Source organism: Pan paniscus, chromosome 6 (genome assembly GCF_029289425.2).
Source record: "Pan paniscus chromosome 6, NHGRI_mPanPan1-v2.0_pri, whole genome shotgun sequence".
Classification (NCBI taxonomy): domain Eukaryota; kingdom Metazoa; phylum Chordata; class Mammalia; order Primates; family Hominidae; genus Pan; species Pan paniscus.
This window is the reverse complement of record NC_073255.2, coordinates 52,308,072-52,334,368: the sequence shown is the minus strand read 5'-3', so window position 1 is coordinate 52,334,368 and position 26,297 is coordinate 52,308,072. Positions and strand designations below refer to the sequence as shown.

Sequence of the window (26,297 nt, the reverse complement as noted above, 5' to 3'; positions counted from 1 at the left end):
TGGGTGTTTATCCCGAGGCAGCCACTAAGGATGTTAACATTTTAAACTATAGAATGTTTCTCATAGCATCATTCATAAGAATGGGAAATTTGAGACCAAAAAACATGCTGTTAAAGGGGGATTATGTTCCATCTGGATAATTGGGTACCATGCTGCTGTTAAAAATTGCAGTGCAGAAGAAAATATAGTGATATGGACATAAAGCACCATTTGGCTTTTAAATAAGTATGGGCGGAAGAAAGTCGCCCATACTTATTTAGGGGTCCATCCTATCTGGCTAAAGTTGGTTATCTTGGGGTATGGGAGGGAGAGAAAGGCTGATTCTGTCTGCTTCTTTTTGTATATGTCTACTTTCTGAATTTTCTATAACCAAGTAACTTTTATCATAAGAATGAAAGTAGGTGGTACTTGTTATTTAAAAAGCTGGTTCTCAGAGCTAGCCTCTCAAGGGCAGTGAGGCCCTGCTCTTCAGCCACAGGGGTCTACACAGGCTCCTCAGATGGCCTGGGACCTGCATGCCTGGGGTCTGACTCCCAAGCTGCAAGCCCCCACCTGCGGGAAGGGATGGGCGGACTGTTTGTTCCTCATGCAGAAGGCTTCGTCTGTGGTTGGCTTGTGCTCACAGGAGGTGGCTTGAGCAGCCCCGTTTTTCACAGCTCATCCCAGCGCAGACTGATTTTATTTCATCTTGTTTTATATTACATTTTATTTTATTATCATTTTCAGATCCAGTTTGTACAGGACATCTAATCTCTCTGAGATAGAATTGAGGGAGAAAAAAGGTTGGGGCATCCAGGAGGCACAGCCGTTCTAAACATGAGCCACTGACCCATGAGGCACTTCCAGATGGAAGCCTCAGAGGTTAGAGGACACATCTGTCCCCATGTTTAAAAGGGAAATGGATGCCCTGTGCTCAGCTAGTGAAGCTGCCCTTTGGCAGAGCCCCAGGTGACTGTCCCATGGCGTGTGTGTGGGAGTTGGGAGGAGCCGTGGCCCCTGGCCTAGAGCACTGATCCTGGGCAGACGTGGCCTCAGCTGACTAACCAGATGACCTTGAATGGGTCAGTTAGATACCAAGGACATTATTTCCTCACCTGTAAGAAATTGAGTAAGATCACCCATGTTTCTGTGTAGTGTAAACGTCATGTATATGGCATATTGACATTATTTTGGCATGAGACGTACTGTCTCAATAGGTTTTAGGATTGACCTGAGCAGATATACTTCCTTTTTTTGGTGCCTCAGACTATGTCCTCTTCCCAGAGTCTCCTGATAGGCTCAAGCTTCTGCTTGTGAGCTGCTAGGAGCAAGTGCAGGGTGCACCTCAGGACAGTGCTGGGTCCCTGTCATTGTCCCTGTTTTTACAGATGAGGACACTGAGGCGACAGGGCTCACTGACTACCCAGAGTAACCTGTCTATAGGGCAGAGCTAGGATTTGAGTCAGGCTCCCTGCCTCCAAGTCCTTTCCCATGGTCCTTCAACTGTAATACGTTCTGCCTCTGCAGAAAGGATGAGTGGTGGTAGCTGGATGGAGGGCACCATAGTGTGTAGTGGTTGGAGGGGACTGACTTGGAGCTCTATAGAAATAGGGAGCATTCTAGGTGCTTGAGTGGCAGGAAACCATGGTGGTGATGGGTTTTTGATAGCTTGGGTTTCAGAAGTGTTAACGAAGTTAATTTAGTGGAGAAAGTGGGAAGATGAAAGGGAGAGTGATTAGCAGGAGTGGCCTCTTGGAGGCTGTTGAAGCTATTTGGAGTGAGAAGGGCCTGTCTCTGAGATAGGTTGCCTATCCATGACATGTGTGTGGAAGTGGGGCGGAGCTGTAGGCCCTGGCCTAGAGCACTGATCCTGGCCATATGTGGCTTCTGCTGACTAACCAGATGACCTTGGACAGGTCAATTAGATATCAAGGACATCATTTCCACACCTGTAAAAAGAGAACATTTTAGTGAGGAATTGAGTGAGATCACTCACACATCCCCACTCCATCTTCAGTGGAATTACCCAGCTAGCTTAGAATGAACCATGGTGGGAGTATTTACACCACAGGAATGGACAGAGGATACATCGAGGTGGTTGCCTCTCCCCTCCCCTCCCCTCCCTTCCCCTTCCCTCTCCTCCCCTCCCCTCCCCTCCCCTCCCCTTCCCTTTACCAGCACACCTCCAGGGAGAATGATATGGGAAGAATTGAGCCCACATTGAATATTTTAAAAGACATTTATAAAGAGAGATTATCATTTTCTTAAAAGAAAGGGGTAAGGTAGGGAGAAAGTTAGTATGATACTGAATTGTCCTACACAATGGGAGTCCTTGGAAGACAGTCTCGTTAATGTCATTCACTAATACTCATAACCTTCGAAAGGGCTGAGAAACACTCGAGGAGGAAGAGCTGAAAGCGTCCTTAAGGAATGGGGACCTGTTGTTACCCAGCTGGTTCTCACTCTTGGAGCTCCAGATGTGGAGGGGGTTGGCTGAGGTGAGCAGCAGGTGTGGGGCAGCGAATGTCTCGTGGGCTGTGTTGTGTGTGTGCTTGCCGGGCCTGCACCTGTACATGCTGGTCCTTGTGCGTTCCCTGTTGCTGTCTCAGCATCATTTACCTCCTCAGCTTCAGGGGACCTGGTTCTGTTGGCCTTGTCTTCCTTCTCCTCACATCCTGAATGGATGCCCTCCTGGCCTCCGTTGATTGCCCCAATAGTAATAATGTAATATACTAGTAAAAGCTGGCACGTGTTGAGCATGTGTGGTGTTCCAGGCACAGTATTAAGCACTTTGCATGCTTACCTTACTTGATCTTCCTAGAACTCCGCATTATGTGCCATTTCAACTCCCATTCCCCAGGTGGGGAATCTGAGGCTTCTAGAGGACGAATATCAGGGGGTTGCTGGTGAATGTTTAATAGAGGTTTTCCAGGTAAAAGCTAGGTCGGCAGTGTTTGCTGATTTCTTTTGTATAAATATTCCCCCCATTGCTGATTTCAACCTCCGACCTGATGTCTGGGAAGTGCACCCTGGGCTCCTGGAGCCTGCTGGAGCCACTCCTGATGCCACTAACAGATGAGGTCCAGGTCAGCAGCTGTCTGCTCTTGGGCCTGACATTTCCACCTATCTCGTCCACTGCCCAGTGTTCCCCTTATATTAATCTTGCTGCTGCTACTACCACTAAACCTTGTTAAAAACAATTGAGATTGTGTCACTCCCCTATGCAGAAACTTCTGACACCTTTCATCGTCATGGATTCATCACCTGGCATTTGGGCTCCTTGAGCCCGGGCTTGAGCTTCTTTCTCATGCATCCTGTGAGCATGGCGTGTGTCACTCCTGGCTGCCCCACCCACCACATGCAGTGTGCCTCCATTTCTCTGCCCAGACTCTGTCCTCTGAAGGAATTTGCTCCTCCTGCCCCACCTCTGCCACAGGCGCCCACTTTGTATCAGATGCTTTCTAGCCATCCTGGCCTATCCCAAGAGCTGCCCTGATGGATCTGCAAAGTGGCCATGGTTTCTAGAGCTGGAGACAAGCTCTTCTTCTCCCAGGTGCCCATCGCCGCCACTTCTGGCACTGCCTTCTCTCTCCTTTATGGGGTCTTAAATGTGTACTTATCCAGCACCTCCAGGACAGGATTCTCATCCATTCAGTTTTCAGTCCATCCTGGTCTTTCCCCTCTGTCACACCTGCATTCTTCCTGCAGTGCCTGAAATGGGCTAGCCCTCCTGCAAATACTTGTTTGCATTCTTGGATATGAAAGGGAAGCAGGGCTGCTCAGAGCCCTCTCTGCTTGTTGTTTCCGGGGTTATCCATATGAATCTGATTATTGTGGGATAAACTCCAGGTTAAGGCTGCTCTGTCAGTGTCAGTGCAATTCATTAGCTCTTCATTCTAAAGCAAAAGCCCTACTGTGCCCTTCTGGGTGTGGAGGCAGGTATGGTCCTGGTCTGAGTTGGGGTGATCCTCTCAGCATTCTCTGGGCAGCCCCTTTGCCCATCAGAGTTGGCCAGGCTGGGGTGGGTGAATTAGGCCCTTCCCTCAGCCTTGCAAACATTGAGCTATTGTATGGAACCAGCTGGCTGCAGGGCCAGAGACCTATCTCTGTGGCCCATGGTGGCCAGCATCTGTGGGTCTTGCCCCCCTCAGCACCCCCGACGTCCCATGTGGACAGGACCAGGTGTCTGTATGCTGGGGGTTTGGTGGGGCTGTGCGTGGGATGCCTGTGCTGTGCCCTGAGGGGCTGGTTTCCAGGCTCTCTGCAGGGGGATCTGTGTGAGTTTGGGTGGGACATCTAACAGGACAGAACGCAGCTCTGCAGGGCACACTCCCGAGTGGACTCAGCATACATAACCCCTCCCACCTGCTGCAGGGCACTTTCAGACTCCCGAGATGACTGAGATTAACACGGGCTCATTAACAATGTTGTCACCTTCTAGAGAAGGCACTTCCCTCCCAGGCTGCCCTTGCTGACTTGCTCGCCTATGGATGGGAGCCCCCTGCCTGGCTCTGCCTGGCTGGCCGCTGCCTGCAGTTGAGGACACTCCCATTGGGGGTACTTTGAGAGAGCTGGCTCTCTAGGGCTCGGCCTGTTTTCTGTCACCATGAAGTAAGGAATAAACTGGCCTGTCCTCAGGGTGCCACACCCTGCCCAGCTGTTGCCCCCCAGAGCAGCCCCTCCCCATGGCCTTTCCTCCATTGTAAAATGCGGGAGTTGGACTGGAAACAACCCATGCAACCCTCCTATCTCCCCCATTGTAAAATGCGGGAGTTGGACTGGAAACAACCCATGCAACCCTCCTATCTCCCCCATTGTAAAATGCGGGAGTTGGACTGGAAACAACCCATGCAACCCTCCTCTCTCCCCCAGGGCTGATGATGAGTGCTGCTGGCTTGGGCTTGGTGCCTTGAGGCATCTTCTTAGTTCCCACAGAGATCCTGGGAGGCTGGTGGTGTTGTCAACTCGTTTCACAGAGGTGGAAACCAATGCTTGGAGGAGTTAAAGTCCTGTTTAGTGTCTCCGGGTCTGATGACTGTGGCCAGTAAAGGGACAGGTGGTCCTATTTTGACCCCCTGCCGTCACTGCTGTGTCTGCCCCTGCCAAATGGTGGGCAGGTGGCAGGAAGCGCAGGCTGCCCTGTGGAGCTGAGCCTGGTCTGAGCAGTGCACCCCTGGCTAGTTATAAACTGGGGCCCCCCGTTTGTGTTCAGCCTGGAAGGAGACACCACGTGGTTTCCAGTGGAACGGGCACCCCCAGAACACCCTGCCCACTGATAGGGTTATGCTGGGGGCCCAATGAGGCACCCCCCCACCTCCCCTCCCTTGGTCCACTTTTCTATGTGAAGAAATGCTTTCGTTATGAAATAACTGATAAAAATAAAAGAATGTAAGTGCATGTAAGATGTTACAAAAAAGCACACACAAATCTCCCTGTCAGTTAAAGGGACGTGACTGACCATGTAGTCATGAGATCAGTGAGATCAGTTTAAACAGCTGCCTGGGTGAGTCTAACAGCTGAGGACACAATGTGGCCCGGGCTGGCCACCCTTCCTCTTAGCTCTGAGTGCTAAGTGAGGAAATAAACCCGCCTCGGGCAGGTCCGGGACTCTATGTCACCAAGATCTGCCGTGTATCCGGCCTCCATCTCCCGTTTTGTAATTCAGAACCGTCTGGTGCCTCATTCCCATAACTGAGGTTTCGCTGCATACCTTTCCTTCTCTCTGGCCCGGCCACTCTTGTCTTTAACCCTGTTTTTGTGCTTGTTTATTGGTTTGGTTTTTATTTTAAAAATTTTATTTAATTATGTTGAATTCATTCGATGAGTCATCTCAAATTCTATTTGGAATGAAGTGGAGCAAAAATGAACTAAGGAAGGAAGTGGTAAAGGAGAGAATGGGGTTGGAGGAGAGGAAGGAAAGAGGGAGGGAGGAAGGCCAGTGGGCATCAGGCATCTGTTACCTGGGACACAGAGGTGAGTAACCTGCCCTCCCAGCAACTCGAAGTAGGTTTTGTTTTTCCTGGGGGAACTTTTGAGAGGCGGTTCTCCCTAGTGGCTGGTCCCCAGGAAGGCACAGCCACTCAGCTTCCTGGTCAGAAGGCTCTCCTGGAGAGCGCTGTTCTTATTCCTGTCCCTCAGGCCCTTGGCAGGCTGGCCCTCAGCCCCGGGCGGACATTGTCCTGTGAGCTCCGTGCCTGCGTGCTCACCGTGGGGCCGGGCACACCTGCCAGCTGCTCCTGGCTGTGGTTCTGGCGACTCCCACACTCCCACCTGGTGGGCTATTCCAGCTGCCTCCTTTATGCCCAGAGCTGCCGAGACATTAACACGAAGAGGGGTGTGCTTGACTAAAGCAGGGGAAGGAGCGAAACGTAGGAGGAGCTGTTTCTGGAAGGGAAAAGCAGCCCTGGCCGGTGGTCCCTGCCCAGGCCCAGCACAGTAAGTTCCCAACTCCCCACGTGCCGCCTCTTGGCTGGGCTGGCACTGCGCACTTTGTCTGTCCCTGGCCACCCTCCTCTGTGGCCTCCGGTACTGGCTGCTTTGCAGTGAAGGGGCATTTCCAAGTCATTTTTCCCCTTTCACTTCAATGCTGCAGATGTTCGGTGGGACCTTGTGTCCTAAGAACCGTCCGCCCCATCTGCCCCTTCTTGGGAAACTTATTTGTGAGAAGAGCAAAGGGGAGCTTCTGACTTCTTTGGAAATGCTGACATCTCTGTGTCCTCCCTGAGTGTTGCTTACCTCTCCCTGCTGCCAGTCTTCCTGAGCTGCCTCCTTCCATATGGTTCCAAACCAGCCTGAGCTCCTGGCCAGGGAGGCAGGATCCTGTGACTATTTGGTTACAAATAAATAGAGATACAATCTTAGTCTGTTGTTTCTCATAGTTGAACATGAAGGTAAAATGACAAGATGACTTTATTTTAGTTTCCCACCCTCCATGGGGTGTACTTTCTCTGGCAGTTCTTAACGATTGCTGCTTATGTTTAAAAGCATTAAGCAGAAAATCAAGTTGGGCAATCCTGATAATTAATTGGTTCCTGGTATTCTTGTTCTGGAAGGGAAAAAATGTCTTATTAACTGTGTGGCTTTGGGAAAATCACTTACCCTCTCTGAGCATTGTTTCTCCTACTGTTAAATGGGCATTGTGGTCACAGCTGGTTTTGTGATCTAAGGGGGATCCCAATAACTTGTGGATAAAGTGCATTTCCAGGGCCTCACACAGGCCTGACACAGAAATAAGATGATGGAATAAGTAGCTAATATTTCTTTGGCACTTATTACTGGCCAGGCACTGTTCTAAGCCCTATGTTTATGTTTCCTTATTTAATCCTTCCAAGAATGCTGTTTCTGTCTCCCTTTTCCAGATGAGGAAACTGAGCCACACAGAGGGCAAGTAAATTCCCAAGATCAGACGGCTTACTCGAGCAGTAGAGCTGGCTGCCTACCCAGGCATTAGTATTCCAAAGAGTGTGCGCTGAACCCCCAAGTCGTATGTGCTGGGTGGTGGAGGAATCAATGAAGGATGAACAAATAAATGCCTTGAAATTTGCCAACTGAATGTTGTTCAGGTTGTTGCCTTTGAAAAAGATTTTACATTTATTTCTTCTCCATTTGCTTGGTGAAACAAAAACAGAATGTGCAGAGGTGTCTCAGCCCAACCTGTTTAATTGTCCCCACCTCACACATGGCCCGGCAGCTGTGATCTGTGTCTCTCGTCACCGGGCCCTTCATAGTCCTGCTTCCTTGCGGATTTATCTGTGTCTTTTGTTTCTTTTGATTTATTTATTTATTGGAGATAGAGTCTCGCTCTGCTGCCCAGGCTGGAGTGCAGTGGCACCATCTCGGCTCACTGCAATCTCCACCTCCTGGGTTTGAGCGATTTTCCTGCCTTAGCCTCCGGAGTACCTGGGACTACAGCCACATACCACCACGCCCGGCTAATTTTTTGTATTTTTAGTAGAGACAGGATTTCGCCATGTTGGCCATGTTGGCCAGGTTGGTCTCGAACTCCTGGCCTCAAGTGATCCATTTGCCTCCACCTCCCAAAGTGCTGGGATTACAGACGTGAGCCACTGTGCCTGGCCTTTTGTTTCTTTTTACAGAGCTGTTTACACTGCTAGTTTTCAGGGCTGGTCAGGCTGCTAGGAGCAGTGCACAGGCCCTGGGGACACCCAGGGGAGCTGATATTCTCTCTGCAGGCTTAGGCCTTGCTGGGATTCCTAACATGACGTCCATAAAAGGGCTGCTTTTTCTTATTTTTTAGACAGCATCTCAGGCTGGAGTGCAATGGCGTGATCTCAGCTCACTGCAACCTCCACCTCCCGGGTTCAAACAATCCTCCTGCCTCAGTCACCCAAGTAGCTGGGTTTACAGGCGCCTGCCACCACACCTGGCTAATTTTTGTATTTTTAGTAGAGATGGGGTTTCACCATGTTGGCCAGGCTGGTCTTGAACTCCTGACCTTGTGATCCCCTGCCTTGGCCTCCCAAAGTGCTGGGATTACAGGTGTGAGCCACCATGCCCTGCCAAGGGCTTCTTTTCTTTCCTCTTCACCAAAAGCCAGTGAGGACAAGGAGAGGCAGGGAACGGGGTGCCATGTTTAACCTACCCTGGCTCAAGGATCTTGGCACTGCCCTGCACCTATATTGGCCCCTGGGTAAGCAGGAGTGAGGGCCAGTGCTAGTCACTGCTTCTTTGGCCAGCCTGGGCTGTAGCTAGAGGCCTGGCAGATAGTGGAGACCTGCTTTCTGCCAGTGGTCAGAGCCCCCCTGGGAAGAGGGATGGTCACCTCTGCTCCAGGGTCTTGGGTCTTAGGGAGGCAGAGATGCTAAGGGGACTGCTTCTTAAAGGGTAGTCTTGGGGAATTACATGAGAAAACACTTAAAAAATATGTGTTACCGTTTTCAATACTTGAGTAGGCACAGGGTACTGAGTTCAGCTCAGTGGGTGAGAAAAATCCACAGTTTATAGTCATGTGTATCCAAGTCTCACTGTTAGCTTTTACCGAGCTGTCAAGCTGATGCTTAACCACATTGCTATTCCGTGGGCACTGTCTTCCTAAATAGGCCGCAGTTATTCCATGTTATAACCTTGGGAAGGAGCAGATGTCACTGCTTTTCATCCTATTCTTCTTTTAGATAAGCCTGTTAAAGTCAATGGGTACATTTATTTTTGTTAACCCAAAACTAAAGCTAACTAGCTGTCTGTTATTGAAATCTAATAACAGCATCCTCATGCCTCTTCAGATGGCCAGATGACTCCACAGCCACTTTGGGATTAGTGGTTCGTTTCTTCCTTTCTTCATTCTACAGACTGCTATGCTGGGTGGCTATTGTGTGCAGAGTGCGGCCCCAGAGGCTAGAGATACCTCTGGGAGCTAGACTGCCAGTGCCTCTGCTGGATCCGCATGGGAGGGGGCTGTAGAGCTCAGACGAGAATTCACAGTTAGTTGTTTTCTTGCAGTTGTGATCGGCACAGTAAAGTAGACCAGGGCTGGGCGTGGTGGCTCACGCCTGTAATCCCAACACTTTGGGAGGCCGAGGCGGGCAGACCACCTGAGGTCAGGAGTTCAAGACCAGCCTGGCCAACATGGTGAAACCCCATCTCTACTAAAAATACAAAAATTAGCCGGGTGTGGTGGCGGGCGCCTGTAATCCCAGCTACTGGAGGCTGAGGCAGGAGAATCACTTGAACCCGGCAGATGGAGGTTGCAGTGAGCCAAGATCACCCCACTGCACTCCAGCCTGGGCAACAGAGTGAGACCCTGTCTCAAACAAACAAACAAAACAAAAAGGAGACCAAAGTAGAAAGGAACATATGACTCAGGTCGGGTAGGGAGATCAGATTATGCTTTGCTGGAAGTTGCCATCTGAGCCAAGTGCTTGAGAAATCACAGGAGTTAACCAGGTAAAGCTGGGATACATGAATGAGGAGCATTCTAAACTGTGTGGTATGTGCAAAGAACCTGGGGCAGGAGGAAGCACAGCAGGTAAGGTAGGGACAGGGAGTGAGGGAGGCACATGAGGAGGCAGGGGCTGGCTCACCCAGGGCTCTGAGGACCAGGCTGAGCACCTGCCTTTCACCCCATGGCAATGGGACGTCAGTGAAGGATGCTCCATTTGAAATGCCACACTAGCATTAATTGCACGACATAGGCTTGGTTTGCTGCAGCTGACTCTACTCTTCAGACTGCCTTCCACCTGCAGGATACGCACCTGTGCCAGGCGCACAGTGCTGAACGTCGAGCAGTGACTTTCCTGGGCAGTAGAGATTCTGTACAGTTTAACTGGATGTATCGGCAACATACAGTGCAAGGCTCAGGGACAATCTGCAGTGAGCAAGGCTGGCTTGTTAGTCTCAGGCAGGCATTGGACATTTTTGTCTTTATTCTGTGAACAGCCTCACAAGGGAGTCATCATTATCCCGCTCCGCAGATGGGGTCACTGAGGCTCATGAGTGCCCTGGCCCAAGATTCTGCAGCTGGCAGGTGGTGTGGGACTCACACCCAGGTCTGTCTGATGCCAGATTTCATTACTATACTGTGAGGTTTTGGAAACTGTTGATTTGTTCAAACAAGCAGTCGAAGGACATAGGTTAAAAAAGAACCAAATTCTGGCTGGGAGCGGTGGCTTACGCCTGCAATCCCAGCATTGGAAGCCGAGGTGGGTGGATTGCCTGAGGTCAGGAGTTCGAGAGCAGCCTGGCCAACATGGTGAAACCCTGTCTCTACTAAAAATACAAAAATTAGCCAGGTGTGTTGGTGGGTGCTTATAATCCTAGCTACTCGGGAGGCTGAAGCAGGACAATCGCTTGAACCCAGGAGGCAGAGGTTGCAGTGAGCCGAGATCGTGCCACTCCATTCCAGCCTGGGTGGCAGAGTGAGACTCTGTCTCAAAAAAAAAAAAAAAATCGAATTCCCACCAGAGTTGGGCTCTCATTGATTACAAGCTTGTCTCGAAATTAACCTTCCTGTCAGGTGGGGGCTCCCAGATCCTCAGCTGTGGAGAGGAACATCAAACCAGCTGGGATCCCACCCCACCTGGGGAGGATCCCATGTCTCCCTGGGACGTCGTGGACTTCAAGGAAGTTTTGTTGCAGAGGGAATGGGGCCTGTGTCTTTCACTCTTCCCTCCTCCCTGTGCTTCCCCTCTGCATGCCCCACACGGGTGAGTGCAGAGGAGGCTGCTGGCTTTCTGGTGAGTGTGCTTACTCCTGCCCGGGTGGTGGCCATGGTGTTGATGTGACAGCCAAGGGAGCAGCTCCAGGGATGGCTGCTCTGGAAATGTGCTTTGGCAGTGGCCTTGGGGAATCTCCAGTGGCCCTTTCAGTCCCAGCAGTCCACAGCCTCCCCTCCTTCTGCCAGGGCCCCCGGCCTCCTGCTGTCTTCTCTGCCTTCTTTAGGTGGATGTGCTTGGCTCTTCCCTTGTTCTGCTCCCAGATGTGCAGAAAGACTCTTTGAAGCTCAGGTCTTCCTTCTGATCAGGCCTGTCCTCCTGAGCAAGAAGCCGCAGTTCACAGTGGAAAGCATGGTTCTCATAGAGACACTAGAGCGAGCATCATCACATGTTCTAGAGTTGTCCGCTGGTCTTGGCAAATGGCGCGTGGTGGGGTGGGGCGCTGTGGGATGGGATGAGGCTTTAGGGTAGGGTCTTTAGGGTGAAGCCTAGGGTGTGCTAGGATAGCGCACTGCAGGATGGCGCCCTGCAGGAGGGCACAGTGGGACTGAGAACTGTAGGGTCACTGCAGGACCATGTGCCATAGGGCCACTGTGAAAAGCAGGTTTGCCCTAGTGTGCCATGCGTGGATTGCTAACTCCAAGGTGAGGTCGGGACATGAGCGCACAGTCCTGGAAAGAGGAGGGAGATGAGGCCTAGGCGAGTGGAGGACCTTTCCTGAGGCTGCAGGTGCCAAGCGGTGGACCCTTAACTTGGACCCAGACTGCCTGATGTGGAGCCCGTGTGCTTTGCCATAAGGCTAGGCTACTTTCTCCCAAAAGAGGTGTTTTTGCCTTCCTGCCGCTTAGTCTGCTCTCACCCACTGCTGTGACACACTAGGAAGTGCTCTGTCCCGGGCAACAGAGCAAGACTCCATCTCAAAACAAACAAACAAACAAACAAACAAACAAACAAACAAACAAACATATGTGGAACCAGAATGACCCTCCAGGCAGTGCATCTAATTTTTTATCTGAGGAATGCCTCTCCTCACTTTTCACTCACTGACTCAGGGAGTCCAGGACTGGGATGACCTCCAAGTGTTTGATCCACAGCTGTCATTTTACCAGAAGAGAAAGGGAGTTTAGTGACCTCATTGACCTCATTGACCTCATTGAGCCCATGGGGCCAGTTTGTCACGTGGCCAGGATGAGCTCCAGGACCTGTAGAAGGAAAATGCTTCTAAAGAGCAGTCTGGCCGGGCACGGAAGCTCATGCCTGTGATCCCAGCACTCTGGGAGACGGAGGCCAGTGGATTGCTTGAGCATCAGAGCAGCCTGGACAACATGGCGAGACCCCCATCTCTACAAAAAAAATACAAAAATTAGCCGTATTTGGTGGTACATGCATGTAGTCCCAGCTACTTGAGAGGATGAGGTGGGAGGATGATCTGAGCCCGAGAAGTCACTGAGAGGCTGCAGTCAGCTGTGATCATGCCACTGCACTCCAGCCTGGGCGACAGTGAGACTCAAAAAAAAAAAAAAAAAAAAAAAAAAAAAAGGCAGCCTGGAACAGGGCGGTCTTTGCAGGCTTACCTTTTGCAGGTTTAACCTTAACCACAGATTCTACCTGGGCCTCCCTTTTCTCTTTCTCTTATTTGGGTGTTGAAGGCTGTGATAAGAGCATGCCAACAGGGACACAGGTGAGGGAGGCATGGGCTGGGCAGAGGCTGGGTGGGAGGCTTTGCTGTCTGGGTTTTTTCACCCTGGAAAACAAGAGAACAAAAGAAGCAACTTGTGTTTCTATCTCATGGGAACTCTAATCACTAAGGGCTTGGATTTGATTGACATTGGCGATAGGGTCCACAAGGAAACCACAGCTCGGGAAGGCTTCTGAGGACGTGAGCAGGCAGCTCTCTTTTCAAAACACCTAGAGAGTGGAACCTTGCCTCTACTAAAAATACAAAAAAATTAGCTGGGCATGGTAGCAGGCACCTGTAGTCCCAGCTACTTGGGAGGCTGAGGCAGGAGAATGGCATGAACCTGGGAGGTGGAGCTTGCAGTGAGCTGAGATCGTGCCACTGCACTCCAGCCTGTGCAACAGCAAGACTCTATCTCAAAACAAAACAAAACAAAACAAAAAAACACCTAGAGAGTGAGTTTGCAACACAGATTTGCAGGACTGGTGCCTACAAGTAGAGAGAGTTTTTTAAACCTTATATGAGGTTAGGATTTCGGGTTTCTCAGGAGCCAGGTTTAATATAACCTATAGCAAGTTAGTTTCTCAGTCATCCTTCAGTCATGAAATGCATTATGGTGCACACACAGGGTTTAGATTTGTGCAACCCAAGTGTAGGTGTATTGTTTACTTTCAAATAAAGACTTACAGGGACATCGTATCCCTGAGTCTCCTCTTGACAAGCACAGTATTTCGGAAACTCTTGGCGGCAGTTCCAGTTCAGTATGGGGCTTGGTTCTCATTTTAGTCCAAGTCAAAGCAGCTGAGGGGGTTCTACCCCAGTGTGTCAGGGGGACCTGTCATAGGCATGTCCTCTACTTGGTTCCAGATTTAACCCCTGAATGATTCAGGGGGATTTTAGTCACATGAGATCTCAGACGCTGACTTGGAAGTGATGGAAGGGCCATAGTTTCTCTGCCCTTTTTGGCACAGGGCTAGAACAGCTCCCCCAAGCAAGAGTCTTTTATCCTCACTGATGTTCATGTGATTCAGGGGCAGCCTGTGCAGGAGAGGGTGTGGACCACCTGAAAGCCAGGAGATGGAAGGAGAACAGAGTTTTGGTGTCAGAAGGTGCTACTGCAGCTTAACTGTGGGATTCCAACATGTCCGCCCACCAAATCCTCATTTCCTCATCACCATCCCTATGTTACTAACCTGTAACATGTAACATAGGGGTGGTGATGTCTGCTTACTGGGGTTTCTGCTGGGCTCTGTGCAGTGCTCTTCAGGGTTGTGCTATGGAAGCTGCTGAGCACCACATGCCTTGGAGGTGGCCAGACCTGGGTTTGCACATCTGGAGGCATGAGGTGGACAGATGCGGGTCTGGGGCTGGGGATTTGAGTGGGTGTCGAGCTCTCTGTGTTCTTGGAGGGTGGCCCTGAGATGTGCTGGGTTTCTCGCCTCGATTTTAAGTGGATGTAGACTTACATAGAAAATTGGGTATGTTGGGGGATGGGCTGAATTCCTCCTTCCTGCCCCTCTTCCCAATACAGAGGTTAAGGAAGGGGTGTCTCTGGGCAATGCTGGGACACTTTACAGGAACCCTGCATTTCCGAACACTTCATGTAAGCAACTTTGTGCAATTCAACACTTTCTGACTTTTCACCAGCTCAGGTGCTGGGGCCTCCCTGTGGTGATAGCACAGATTACAGTTTCCTCCATTGGCCTTGACCTTAGAAATTATATAACTATTGGTTTAAAAGGTTTTTTTGGTTTGTTTTTTTGGCAGTGGTTGCAATTTGTATGGTTTCGGGGTTTGAACATTGGAGTTACTGTATCGAGGCGTATAATGCTGAATTGGATTCAGAGATTATTGGATTGAGAAGATCCCGTGGGTCTGTCTGACCTGCCCTTCTCACTCTGCAGCTGAGGAAATGGGCCCTGGGTTCCGTCAGGCACAGCAGAGTCCTCATGCCTTCTGGGACCCTTCCCTCCTTCCCTCTTGCCGTCAGGGCCCCGCCTGAGGGACGGTGACACTCCTACCCCATCACGTTGGTGCCGGCAGTGAGCAGTCACGTATTTGTGTGGTTGTCATCTTGGAATGATGTGTCATGTGAGAGTTAAATAGTTTTGCCCAATGAGTTATATAATGCTGTTTATATGTTAAGTTGCATGCCAGTCTTTCACGGTCAAATGAGAAGCGTGACATAGGGTCTGAAGCGACAGCCCACTTGTAGGAACTGGGCCAGTGTACTCCAGCATGGCATTGCAATGGGAGTCACTGTATTTTGGATGTGTGGTCTGGTGAAGATGTGGGACACATATAGTCAGATCCTGGTGGGTTCATGTAAGACCCAGGACCATGGTCGATCAAACTCCTTGCTGTTCTCCCCTGAGATGTTGGCTTATTGAATACTTTTTTGAATTAAATGGGACCCTGGTTAAGCTGAGTTTCCCCATAATGGGATTGGCTCTATTAGGATTGCATCTGAGCTGCTTGAATTTGAGTGTTACATGTACAGATTGTATGAATTAACCTAAACGGGTTTTTGATGTATCATTTCCTTACCTTTTCGGAGACTTCATTTTAGTGCATTCAGTTTACCTCTCTGTTTGTATTCTAAATACTTTTTTTTTGTTGTTTATTTGTTTGGGACAGAGTCTTGCTCTGTTGCCCAGGCTGGAGTGCAGTGGCACGATCTCGGCTCACTGCAACCTCCTCCTCCCAGGTTCAAGTGATTCCTGTGCCTCAGCCTCCCGAGTAGCTAGGATTACAGGTGTGCGCCACCACGCAGGCTAATTTTTGTATTTTTAGTAGAGACGTGGTTTCACCATGTTGGCCAGGGTGGTCTTGAACTCCTGGCTTCAAGTGATGTGCCCGCCTCGGCCTCTCAAAGTGCTGGGATTACAGGTGTGAGCCACTGTGCCCGGCCGTATTCTAAATACTTTTTATACACACTGACAAGTTGCCCTCTGAAATCTTGCATCTGTTTATATTTCATCAAAACTTTAAAAAATGTTTTCAAGATTTTTATTTTTGCAGCTCTACTAGGCAAAAGAGTAGTCTTCTGTTTTATAGCTGTCTAGTTTGAGCTGTGAAAGGCTTTGGGTTAGGGCTTTGAGAAGATCAGAGGAACATGTTTAGAGCCTCCTGCAGCTTTGTGGGCACAGGGGATGAGCAGGGGGTGCAGCTCAGAAGTCAGGGGTGGGCGGGGTCTGGAGACCACGGGACTTCACTTGACCAGGTCTGCCCAGCACGGGCAGTGGCCATGCGGTGCCAGGCTGGGTTCCAAGCCATTGACAGAATTACCTCAGTGAATCCCTGGACAGCTCCATGAGACTGGCCCTGTCTGTTACTATTCTCACTTCAAAAGGCAGGAGACAAAGAAGTGGAGTGGCCAAGGGGCTTTCCCAGGAAAAGCAATGAGGAGGTGGACCCAGGGCTGAGCTCGCTGGCACCTTGGTGTAGAACTGAAGAGCACGCCCCTAGATCCTGCCCCTGTCTTGGGAGGCTGAGACAATGATCTCTGTGGTTTTGGAATTGGTGCTAGGCTTTGCATTGGTATGATTTCAGGAAAACATCTGTATTGTTGGTCTCCGAAATATACATAGAATTTGTTTTCTGTTCATTTCTTGCCTAAGGAGTCCAGGTGAGCTGCACCTGCCTGAGTGGGATCCCAGGTGTGATCGGGGGTGTTGATGCCTCTGATGGTGGTGTCTGTGGGCCTGCTTTGATTGGGGAGCAGGAGGAGTGCCGGAGGCTCTGTGTCCCCCCAGCTCGGGGGTCTCTGGGCTCCTGTGTGCAGCATTACCTGGCTTGGGGCAGAAAGAGACTTTGAGGGAGCCCTGTAGGGGGTGTCTGGGTTTCCCTATTCACCTCTGCCATCTGACAAGATCGCTTCCCTCTTTGAGCCCCAATTTCCTCACTTCTGAAATATTGGAGAGCCTTCTTACTCACACAGTTGCTGGGCATTTTTCCTGAAATAGTAGATCTCTGTCACCGTAGTATATAACAACCCTTACACACAAGGAAGGGTTATATAACTATAAAGTAATTATAACCCGAGTCTTTTCTCCCTGTTGAATAGGCTCTTTAAAAAAGAGTAGGTATGATTGAGAATTCCTGAAAGTCACTCATTAATTGGTTCTTTCAAGTAAATAATAGCAGCCATGATAGTCATAGCGCTGGTGTCATCTGGCACCTCCTGTGTTGGAGGGCAGGGCACTGTTTGCAGGCCAAGCGATGCCTACCTTGCCCTGACTGGAGGGTGGCCTCACTGGCTCCTGTGGAAGCCCGTCCTGATGCTGGTTAGTGGCATCGCGTCCTCTGGTGAGCTGAATCACACAACATGGTGTAGACCCTTCTGAGGTGATAAGGTGGGCTAGTAGTTATGATTGACTTGCTGTTTATGATTAAACTGTGGGACAGCTGTCATTGTTCCCTCTCAGTGGTGTCTGTCATGTAGACTGGCAGGAAAGGAAACTTCAAAATGACCCTTGTTTTGTTATTTGCAGGCTCCAGGGAGTTCCACGCTGTCCAGTTCTCTCTGCCGTGATAAACCTCTGCGGTGAGTGTCTGTGTGGGTCATTCATTCCTGTGTCTCTGGCTGTAGGTCAGCTCTCCACAGAGGAAACTTGGGCATGGCATCATTTTCTTCTGTAGAAATCATAATTTCTGTTTTGGTTGTAAACATTGCCAATCAAAGGTGATACAGGCCAGGTTTTCTATCCGTTTCTAAATGCCGTGTCAGGGTCAGAAGTCCAGGTGGTAGAAACACCTGTGATTGTCTTTGAATAAATAATTGCACTGCTGAGGCCTGATTGTGCAAGTGTCACTTTTGGGGGAGACTCCAGGGTGTGCTGGCAAGAGCCCCTTTAGAGCAGATGACGGGGGCCCTGAGCCAGCATCTTCTGGAGAGGCACTCACTGTGGATCCTCATGACCGTAGGAAGCGCTTTATTTCTGTTCTAACAGTGTTCAATACATTTGAATTGGAATTAAATCCATGTCTGATAAATAAGGTAGAGAAAACAAAATCCTTGGGAATTGTTTGGATGCTGATTTGAACAAATCAACCTTAAAAAATAAATGTATGGGCCGTGCACAGTGGCTCACACTTGTAATCCCAGCACTTTGGGAGGCTGAGGTGGGGAGACCACAAGGTCAGGAGATCGAGACCATCCTGGCCAACACAGTGAAACCCCATCTCTACTAAAAATACAAAATTAGCTGGGTGTGGTAGCGCATGCCTGTAATCCCAGCTATTCGGGAGGCTGAGGCGGGAGAATCCCTTTAACCCAGGAGGCAGAGATTGCAGTAAGCTGAGATTGCGCCACTGCATTCCAGCCCGGCGACAGAGCGAGACTCTGTCTCGAAAAAATAAAAATAAATAAAAATAAAAATAAATGTATGGTATTGGATGTTTGATGTTATTATTTCTTTTTGAGGTGTGATAATGGCATTGTAGACATTTTAATCAAAAAGTGCCCTTACCTTTTAGAAATCAATACTGCGAGATTTATAAATGAAATTACATAGTATCTGGGATTGCTTTAAAGCAATCAAAGTGGTGGAGGAGATTGCTGGGGATATTGATGGACAAAGGTTAGCTGTGTGTTGGTAATTTTGAAGTTAGGTGATGTTGGTACATGGAGGTTTGCAAAACCATTTTATATGGTTTTGAATTTTTCCAAAATTAAAAGAAAGAGAGAAACACATAGGAGTAGTAAAAATGAAAACCCCAAAGCTAGTAGCAGCACTTTGGAGGGACTTAAGGACACGTCCCGTGCACCCATGCCTCTGGCTTTACCTCATGGGGGCACCGATTGGGTTCAACCCCATCCCCTCTCCCTGGAACCTTTTCCACCTCCTCCTGGATACCACCCTCAGCCATAATGTTAGGAGCACTCCTGGGAGGGGCTCAGGCCTCCCTGGGGCCCACAGGGCTGGTGGAGAATCTGTGGTCTGTGGGAGGCCCTTGTCTCCAGTCACATTGGGTGCCTGGCTCCACACTGCCAGTCCTGCCCAAGTCCTCAGCCTGCTGGCCATGACATGACCATTTCTGCCCTCTTCCCTCCTCCACAGTCTTCATTTCACACTTGGGGGCCTGCCCTGGCCACCTGGGCACCTGGTTGGGTGGCCAGCCCCACATTCTACCCTGCATCCACCTGGCCTGTGGCTAGCTGGGTGGGGTCCCAGCAGGGCCCCATGGAGCTCTTAGCCTTCTGATAGGAGTCTGCTGAGTTGCTGCTCAGTAGATGAAAGGCCGCTTTGATTATGCCCCAGCTGGTCCCTTCTCTACGTGAGGTCCTGCCTCCTTCTTGGGCCTTCAGGGTCCTCCACGACCATAGCTGGCCACCTCACCAGCCTCATCCTTGGCCGCACCTCCCCCAGGATGCCGCATACGGACACGAGGAGCTGCTTGCTGATGTTTGGCTTCTGCTCACACCATCTCCGCTTCCTCCTGGCCCCCTCCCGGTGCCCCCTCGTGCCGACCTTGACACCTCAGAGCAGGGTTGAGGCTCCCACTCCAGGAGTCCCGCTTGGAACCCTGTTCCTGCTCCCAGTGTAACCACAAAAAGTCCTTCCCGCCTTCGTGCTTTTGCATTTGAGCCCATGCGTCACTGCTCTGAGTTGCTTTCTCTCTGTGCGTTCCCTGACCGCAGCTTGCGGTACCCCGTCATGCCCTGCTAGGAAAATTCAATCTTGTGCCCCTCCCCACACTGCCCGCTGTTATGGGAACACTGCACAGAGGCTGCGCACACTGTAAATTCCCGTAGCTGGCCGCCCAGGTGCTGGTGTGAACACCCAGAGGATAAGTGTCCGTCGTCTTCACCTTTTTCCTAGAGGATGAATGTCTGCTGCCTCCTTACCCTGTTTCTGATCTGCCCACTGCTCTCTCGCAGGCCCGTCATCCTGAGTCCCACCATGGAGGAGGGCCATGGGCTGGACCTCACTTACATCACGGAGCGCATCATCGCTGTGTCCTTCCCTGTCGGCTGCTCCGAGGAGTCCTACCTGCACAACCTGCAGGAGGTCACGCGCATGCTCAAGTCCAAGCACGGGGACAACTACCTGGTGAGCGGTGGGCGGCTCTGGGAGCCTTTGGGCAGGCTCTGCAGCAGGCACTGTGTAGGGATGGGCACTCACAGAACACTGGTTTACACATGAGGGAGAAGCTCAAGGGCCTGGGCTCACACAGCTGCCCATGGCGCCTTCGTCCTCTGTCTCTCTGCTACCACGCCTGGGGAGGAGACTTATGTGTCTCTGTAGGTAGCTTTCAGGGACACACGACTGCTGACCGCAGGGATGGCTGTTGCCTTGTCCTGCACTCATCAGTGAGGCTGGCTCCCCAGTGCCTTGGGACATGTCCCCAGCCAGCCACCCTTGCGCCCCCATGCTGCATCCCTGTTATCAAAAGACAAACTTGTGACTCTCCTCCTGAGCCAGAAATTAGGAAGACAAATTAGGTGGGCACCCAAGAAACCAGGGGCTGCCCTGGAGACAAGGAGACAGCTTGATTTTCAAAACACACGTGTCGAGTTGATGGTGGAGCCACATCTGAGGAATAATACAGAACAGCCTCTCACCATCTCTCACCCTCTGATTGGCCCCTTGTTTTCTGTTCCCATGGTTGGTAGCCCAGGTGGAGGCTGACTTCCTTCTGCTGTCAACAGTCACTAATGGGATTGAATGACAGCTCCCTGGCACCCTCTCTCTACCTGCCTTGTTATCTCTAGTAAGGAGGCCTCCTTATCTGTGGTAAAGCTAATCTGCCCTGCAAACCTACAAGGTGGTCATTGTCTTCCTTGTTGGTCTGCTCCAATGACTGGGGCACCAGTGGCTGGGAGAGGTGGACCCAAGTGGCAGAGCAGGATGTGGCCTCCGTCTGATGCCAGAGCAGCCCTGGCCCAGGTGCTACCTGTGTCCTGACCCCTCCCCGATCCTTGATTCACCCAGGCTCCTGCCTCTTTCTCGTCTTGAAGCCCGTCTTGTCTGTGACCTGGCGGTGGACAGGAAGTGGTGGCCAAGCCCCATCTGATGGTGGTGCCTCTCACCAGGGGCCCTCTCCTCCCCAGGGCTTCCTCCTTCATCACTGAGGCGGTGTGCTCTGCAGGACCACGGCTCCTTCCTTTGGAAGCCACTCCCAGGCTGGTCAGCGCATCCCGAGTCTCCTCTCTGGCCATCCTTCCCCTCTTCCCCAGTCCACCTTCCCCAAAGAGACCATGCAGAGGGCCTGGAGCCCTGGCCAGCACCTGTCTGTGGGGCCTTGTCAGGGCCAGAGCTGTCCCTGCAAAATGGCTATGGCAGGGATCTTTTTCTTGTGCAGGGTTAGAAATGAACTGTGGGTCACAAAGCAGCACCCCCCCTTGTCATAAACAGGGCTTGCTGGGTGACCAGGACAAGCCCCCACCCTCCACTTTCCTCACATCTCTGACTCTGAAGTGAGAGGGACGTTTAGTTAATTTTTAAGGCTCCTTGCTGCTGGAACATTATTATTATTATTATTTTTTTCATTTTGAACTACTTGAGTATTTAGCAAGGTTCCACAAATGGCTGTGATTTTTCAGTGAACTTAGGCCGTGGCTTTTGGCCGGGCATGAACTCAGCCCTTTCCAGGCCTGGGGCCACCAGGCCATAGAGGAGGGACAGCCTTCCCCACCATGTACCACCTCTCTGTTGGGTCAGTTTGTGTTTTCAGGAGCAAGACCGTGATATTTATTTTATATGTATGTGTATATATATTTTATATTATATATTTTATACGTGTGTGTGTGTGTATCCTATATGTTGGGATATTTTGTAGCCATGAGAATTAAAAAAAAATAGTAACACAGTAAATCGCCTGGTTTAATGCTAGTTGAAGAAGTAGAATATAGACTTTATGTGTAAGGTTTCTGTATGCCATCCTTATCTTATTTATTTTATTTGTTTTTTATTCTGTGACCACACAAGTCTGTATTTTTCAATCTTTTCTGATCCTCGGTACCTGGAAGGGAAACATCATGTAAAAATGCAATGTGTTTTCTGCTTTCATCTCTGATGTCAAGGATTTGTCTAAAAGCTTTTTTTCCCCCTGATTTGTGAGTGTGAAGATTTTAGATATTTTTTTAAAAAATTAGTATTAATTAAAATTAAATAAAAATTAAAGTATTAATTTTTAAAATATTAAAATCTATTTTATGCAAGGCATTTTTTCCTCTCTTTTATAGGTATTAAACCTTTCAGAAAAGAGATATGACCTTACGAAGCTTAACCCAAAGGTATAGAGTTCATCCCTTTATATTCTGCATTTTGTAAAATGTAAACAATGCTTATTTTGTGCAAAAATAATTTGCTACTAGTCTTTGTGGAATGTGACTTGATAAGGAGTATTAGGAATTGTTCATATCAATTATTTTAATTACTTTTTTCTTCAGTTTGAAATAGTTAGAGATTCATAGGAAGTTGTGAAAATAATACAGAGATCTCCTGTACTTCTCACCCAGTCTTTCCAGTGGGAGAATCTTACAACACTAATAGTAAAATATCTAGGTCAGGAAGTTGGCATTGGTATAGTCCACGGACCTCACTCACATTTGCCTGGTTTTGCGTACATGTGTGTTTATTGGCATCGTGTGTATAGATGATAAATACTACATATATATTTATAGAACAAATCTATACACATGATGCTTCCTCCTCCCACCTGCTGGGATCTTTCATATATACTGCATATATATATGCATGAAACAAATCTATAACAAATATATGTATAGAATAAATCTAAACTGCATCATGTGTATAGATTTGTTAAGCCACCACAAACAAGAGACAAAACATTTCCATCAGCATGGGGCTTTCTTCTGCTAGTATCTCTTTATGGTCATACTAATCCACTCCTTTCATGAAAATTTTCATTTTTTAAAAATTTTAAAATTTTTTCAAATTTTACTTTAAGTTCTGGGATACAGGTGCAGAATGTGCAGGTTTGTTACATAGATATACATATGCCATGGTGATTTGCTGCACCTATCAACCTGTCATCTAGGTTTTAGGCCCCTCATGCATTAAGTATTTGTCCTAATGCTCTCATTCCCCTTGCCCCTCACCCTTCATGATCATTTTCAACAGCAAAGTTTGGGATAATTTTAAGACTGAGTCAACATAAGTTGTGGTACATATATGTATGTATATTCTATATGTTGAAATATTTTGCAGCCATTAGAGTAACAAAGCAGAAACATGATAAGTTACCTATTTTAATACTAGTTAACAATAGTAGAGTATAGAATTTATGTATAATAGTATCTCAATTATGCTAAATGTATACAGAAAAGAGACTAAGGGATTCATGAAAACATTGCAGTGGTTATCTTTGAGTGGTGGCAGGGGTAGTGACTTTTCCTACTTCCTGGCAACTTTCTGAAATTTCCAACAGTCTTACACTATTTCTACGACTTTCATCATAAGATAGAGCTCCTTGTCCTCGCCCTACTGACAAAAGGAAATCAAAGGAAAAGCAACACCCCCGTGTGGCCACCGTGGGCCACTGTGGACTTGTGTGTGCCTCAGGACGCTCAGAGCTGCAGTTCTGCACTGAGTCACTGTGTCTTTAGCACATGGTGGTGATTTTCTTTGTCCAAGCACCAAACTTAATTAGGGTTTTGAAGGTGCTTCCTCCTTAAGTGCTGCCTTTCCAGGAGATTGTCTCTGAGGTGTTGTCCGCACAGTGTGTGGGAGATGGCTGGCTGCACTCTCCAAACTGGGATTTTAACCCGAGTGGGGAAATTTTGGCAGCAGCTTGGGCCTAGGACTCCTGTTTGAGATCTCACTGGACTGCGGCCCTGTCCACACAACCTGCACCATCAGCAACTCAAAGACCTTTCTAGAATTGTCACCCCAGCTGCAGAAGAGCAGATGAGCCCCTGGAAGAAGAGGCATCACATGGGCAGTATAATGCTTTATTTTTTCTTCGCAGTGAAGGAAGTTGGTCCTCATGCTCACTGAGTTTTAGGAAAGGGTCACCCAGCATGTTCTTTACTCCCAAATGAAATGTATTAATGATGAAAGAAGTCATTGTGAGATGGCCTCAGAAGGTTTCAGGAAATGGAAACTGAGGAAGCTCCCCTTTCTTGTTGCAGATCATGGATGTGGGCTGGCCAGAGCTCCATGCACCGCCCCTGGATAAGATGTGTACCATATGCAAGGCGCAGGAGTCCTGGCTGAACAGCAACCCCCAGCATGTGGTCGTCATTCACTGCAGGGTGAGCGCGCCCCCTCTCACATTTGGGGGTCTGGCTAGGCTTCAGTCTTTGGAGTTGAGATGGAGACCAATGCTGCATCTGAGCACATTTCCGCTTTGAGCTGGTGCGATGTGCTCCTTATGGGTTTGTCTTTAGGTTTTCGTACTTGCTTTTAAAGAAGGAAACAAAGAGTTATCACACCTCCCCAAGTTTGGCTTTAGAATTTATAGGATTGTGGTCCCTGAATGTGTAGCTGGACATTTGAAACTGTTGACCCCAAATTGACCACAGTTATGAGAGCAAATCATGTCATTTTTATTCAATTTTATTTCTCATGGACAGCCCTCCTTTTCAAAAGAGCTATGCCCTTTTCAGATGGACTGTGTCAGACTTTCCATGCCGTCTTGAGTTATGGTAATCAGTTGATGGACTAGATGATGGCATGATGCCATTGCAGTAAACGTGTCGTCCTTTCCACGTGGAGCCATTGCAGTGCAGGCGTGGCCTGTGCATCTTCACAGAGTGGCCGGGACTGTCTGTGTCAGCCCCAGCAGGGTTGGTGGATGCCGGCAGCCCAGGTGCATAGCTGGTGGGCACTCGTCCTCCTGGCTGCCTCGGGTTCCTTCCATGCTTCCTCCTCCCACCTCCTGGGATCTTTCCTCTTAATTCCCAGTTTTCTCAACTGCTTTGTACTGCTCCTCAAATGTGATTGGTGTTGAAAGGGGTTGGACTGAAAGCAAACTCACTGAGGGGTAAGTGTGTGAAGCTTAATCCTCCTGCCAGAAACTTACTATTAGAGAAAAGCTCTTATTCCAGTCACACCTTGAGTCAGGGAGGAATCCTTTGGGAAAGGATGTAGCCAGTGGGCTGGGGTCACTGTTCATTAATGGGCAGCTCCCTATTTTGTGTGTTTGACAAAGCATTCTTAGGACCATCAAAGTATCTAGGAAGTGTTGACGGTTCAAGATAGAAGTGTTTTTTTTTTTTCTTCCGGACTCTTTTACACTAAAAAACTGCACAGAAATCCATTGTATTATGGAATTTAGTTTGAAAGAAGCTTCCCTTTGAGTTATATTAGACTCTCAGTATATCTTTCCTGCAAAGGCACTAGGTAGGCTGGCTTGTGGATGGTGTTTACAGCTGTAAGGCATATGATGACCACTTGATGTGCAGAAAACTTCCATCAGGGGCACACAGATGTTATTTGCTTCTCTCTGGTGTTGTCTCTTTCCTCACATCTAACTTGATCATATTTTCCCCCCAAATGGACAGGTACACCCATTAGGACCACCAAATCGTCCGTGATGACCTGATCTTTTCAAGTATTATTTTAGATTATGGATCCTTCACCCAAATTGTGTTTTGGTGCAAACTAAGAGAGAGAGAGAGAGAGAGAGAGAGAGACAGACAGACAGATGGACTTTTAAATAAATATAATTCTTGTTAATTAAAACAACCTAATGCTTTTCAGGCTTGGTGTGGTGATTTTGACACAGTGAGCCTGATATTGATGGATCATCATTGCCCAGGATCACGTAGCAAGCTGTTCTAAGCAGCATTCCTGACCTGTGAGCCTGGGCCCAGCAGCAGCACCTGTGGAAAGTGCAGGTTCTAGGGCACACCCAGACCTGCTGCCTGCTACATTGTCAGAAGTCTCTTGGAGTTGCTGGACTTGAAAAGTGCCATCCTTGGCCATTTATTCCATCTTAGTTGTTGTTCACTTCAATTTTTTAAATGAAATTGAAAGAAATGATGAGATTATTTAAAACATATGGGTCCTAGTGGGGACCACCTAGAGCTTTCTAAAATGCATCCTTTTGCTAAGCAACGTTCGGCTTTCTGGACAGCTCTTGATAGTGGAATTCATGGGAGCATGTTGAAACTTCTCAGAAGTGATTTGCTAATGGCTTGCCCTCTTCTGGTGCCATGTAAACCATTTTTGAAACGCTTAGAAATTGTGCCCTGAGAGATAAGCCCTCTTTTAATTTGAAATTGCTGATGTCGATGTTAACAGAAGTTCATCATCATCACTGCGGGGGTGAAATCGCTGACATTTGGCGAAATCCGCCTGCTTTGCAGAATGTGCGTTTCCTTCCACACATGCCAGGAATTTCTAGCATAGCTGGGCCTGTCTCAGCCTGGGCGGGAACAGAGTGAGGGTCGGTCCTGCTATGCTTCCCGTTCTGCCGTGTGATGCAGAGGCTTGTGTTTGTGTGGGTGTGTGCAGTCTCCTCCTCACCCCTCCACACCCTGGTTATTGACTGACCAG

The 26,297-nt window shown here is 49.0% G+C and overlaps 1 protein-coding gene across 4 annotated transcripts in view; it reads left to right on the top strand.

The window, feature by feature from the left end:
- TNS3 (tensin 3) overlaps positions 1 to 26,297 on the top strand; it is a 307,731-nt gene that overhangs the window by 122,986 nt on the left and 158,448 nt on the right. For all 4 annotated transcript variants that reach the window (XM_008975482.5, XM_034964064.2, XM_034964063.4 and 1 more), the window contains exons 5-8: positions 17,319 to 17,371; positions 19,709 to 19,880; positions 22,016 to 22,066; positions 23,927 to 24,049. In XM_008975482.5, the coding sequence (XP_008973730.3) occupies positions 17,319 to 17,371; positions 19,709 to 19,880; positions 22,016 to 22,066; positions 23,927 to 24,049 (399 nt within the window). The remainder of the gene's footprint in view (positions 1 to 17,318; positions 17,372 to 19,708; positions 19,881 to 22,015; positions 22,067 to 23,926; positions 24,050 to 26,297) is intronic.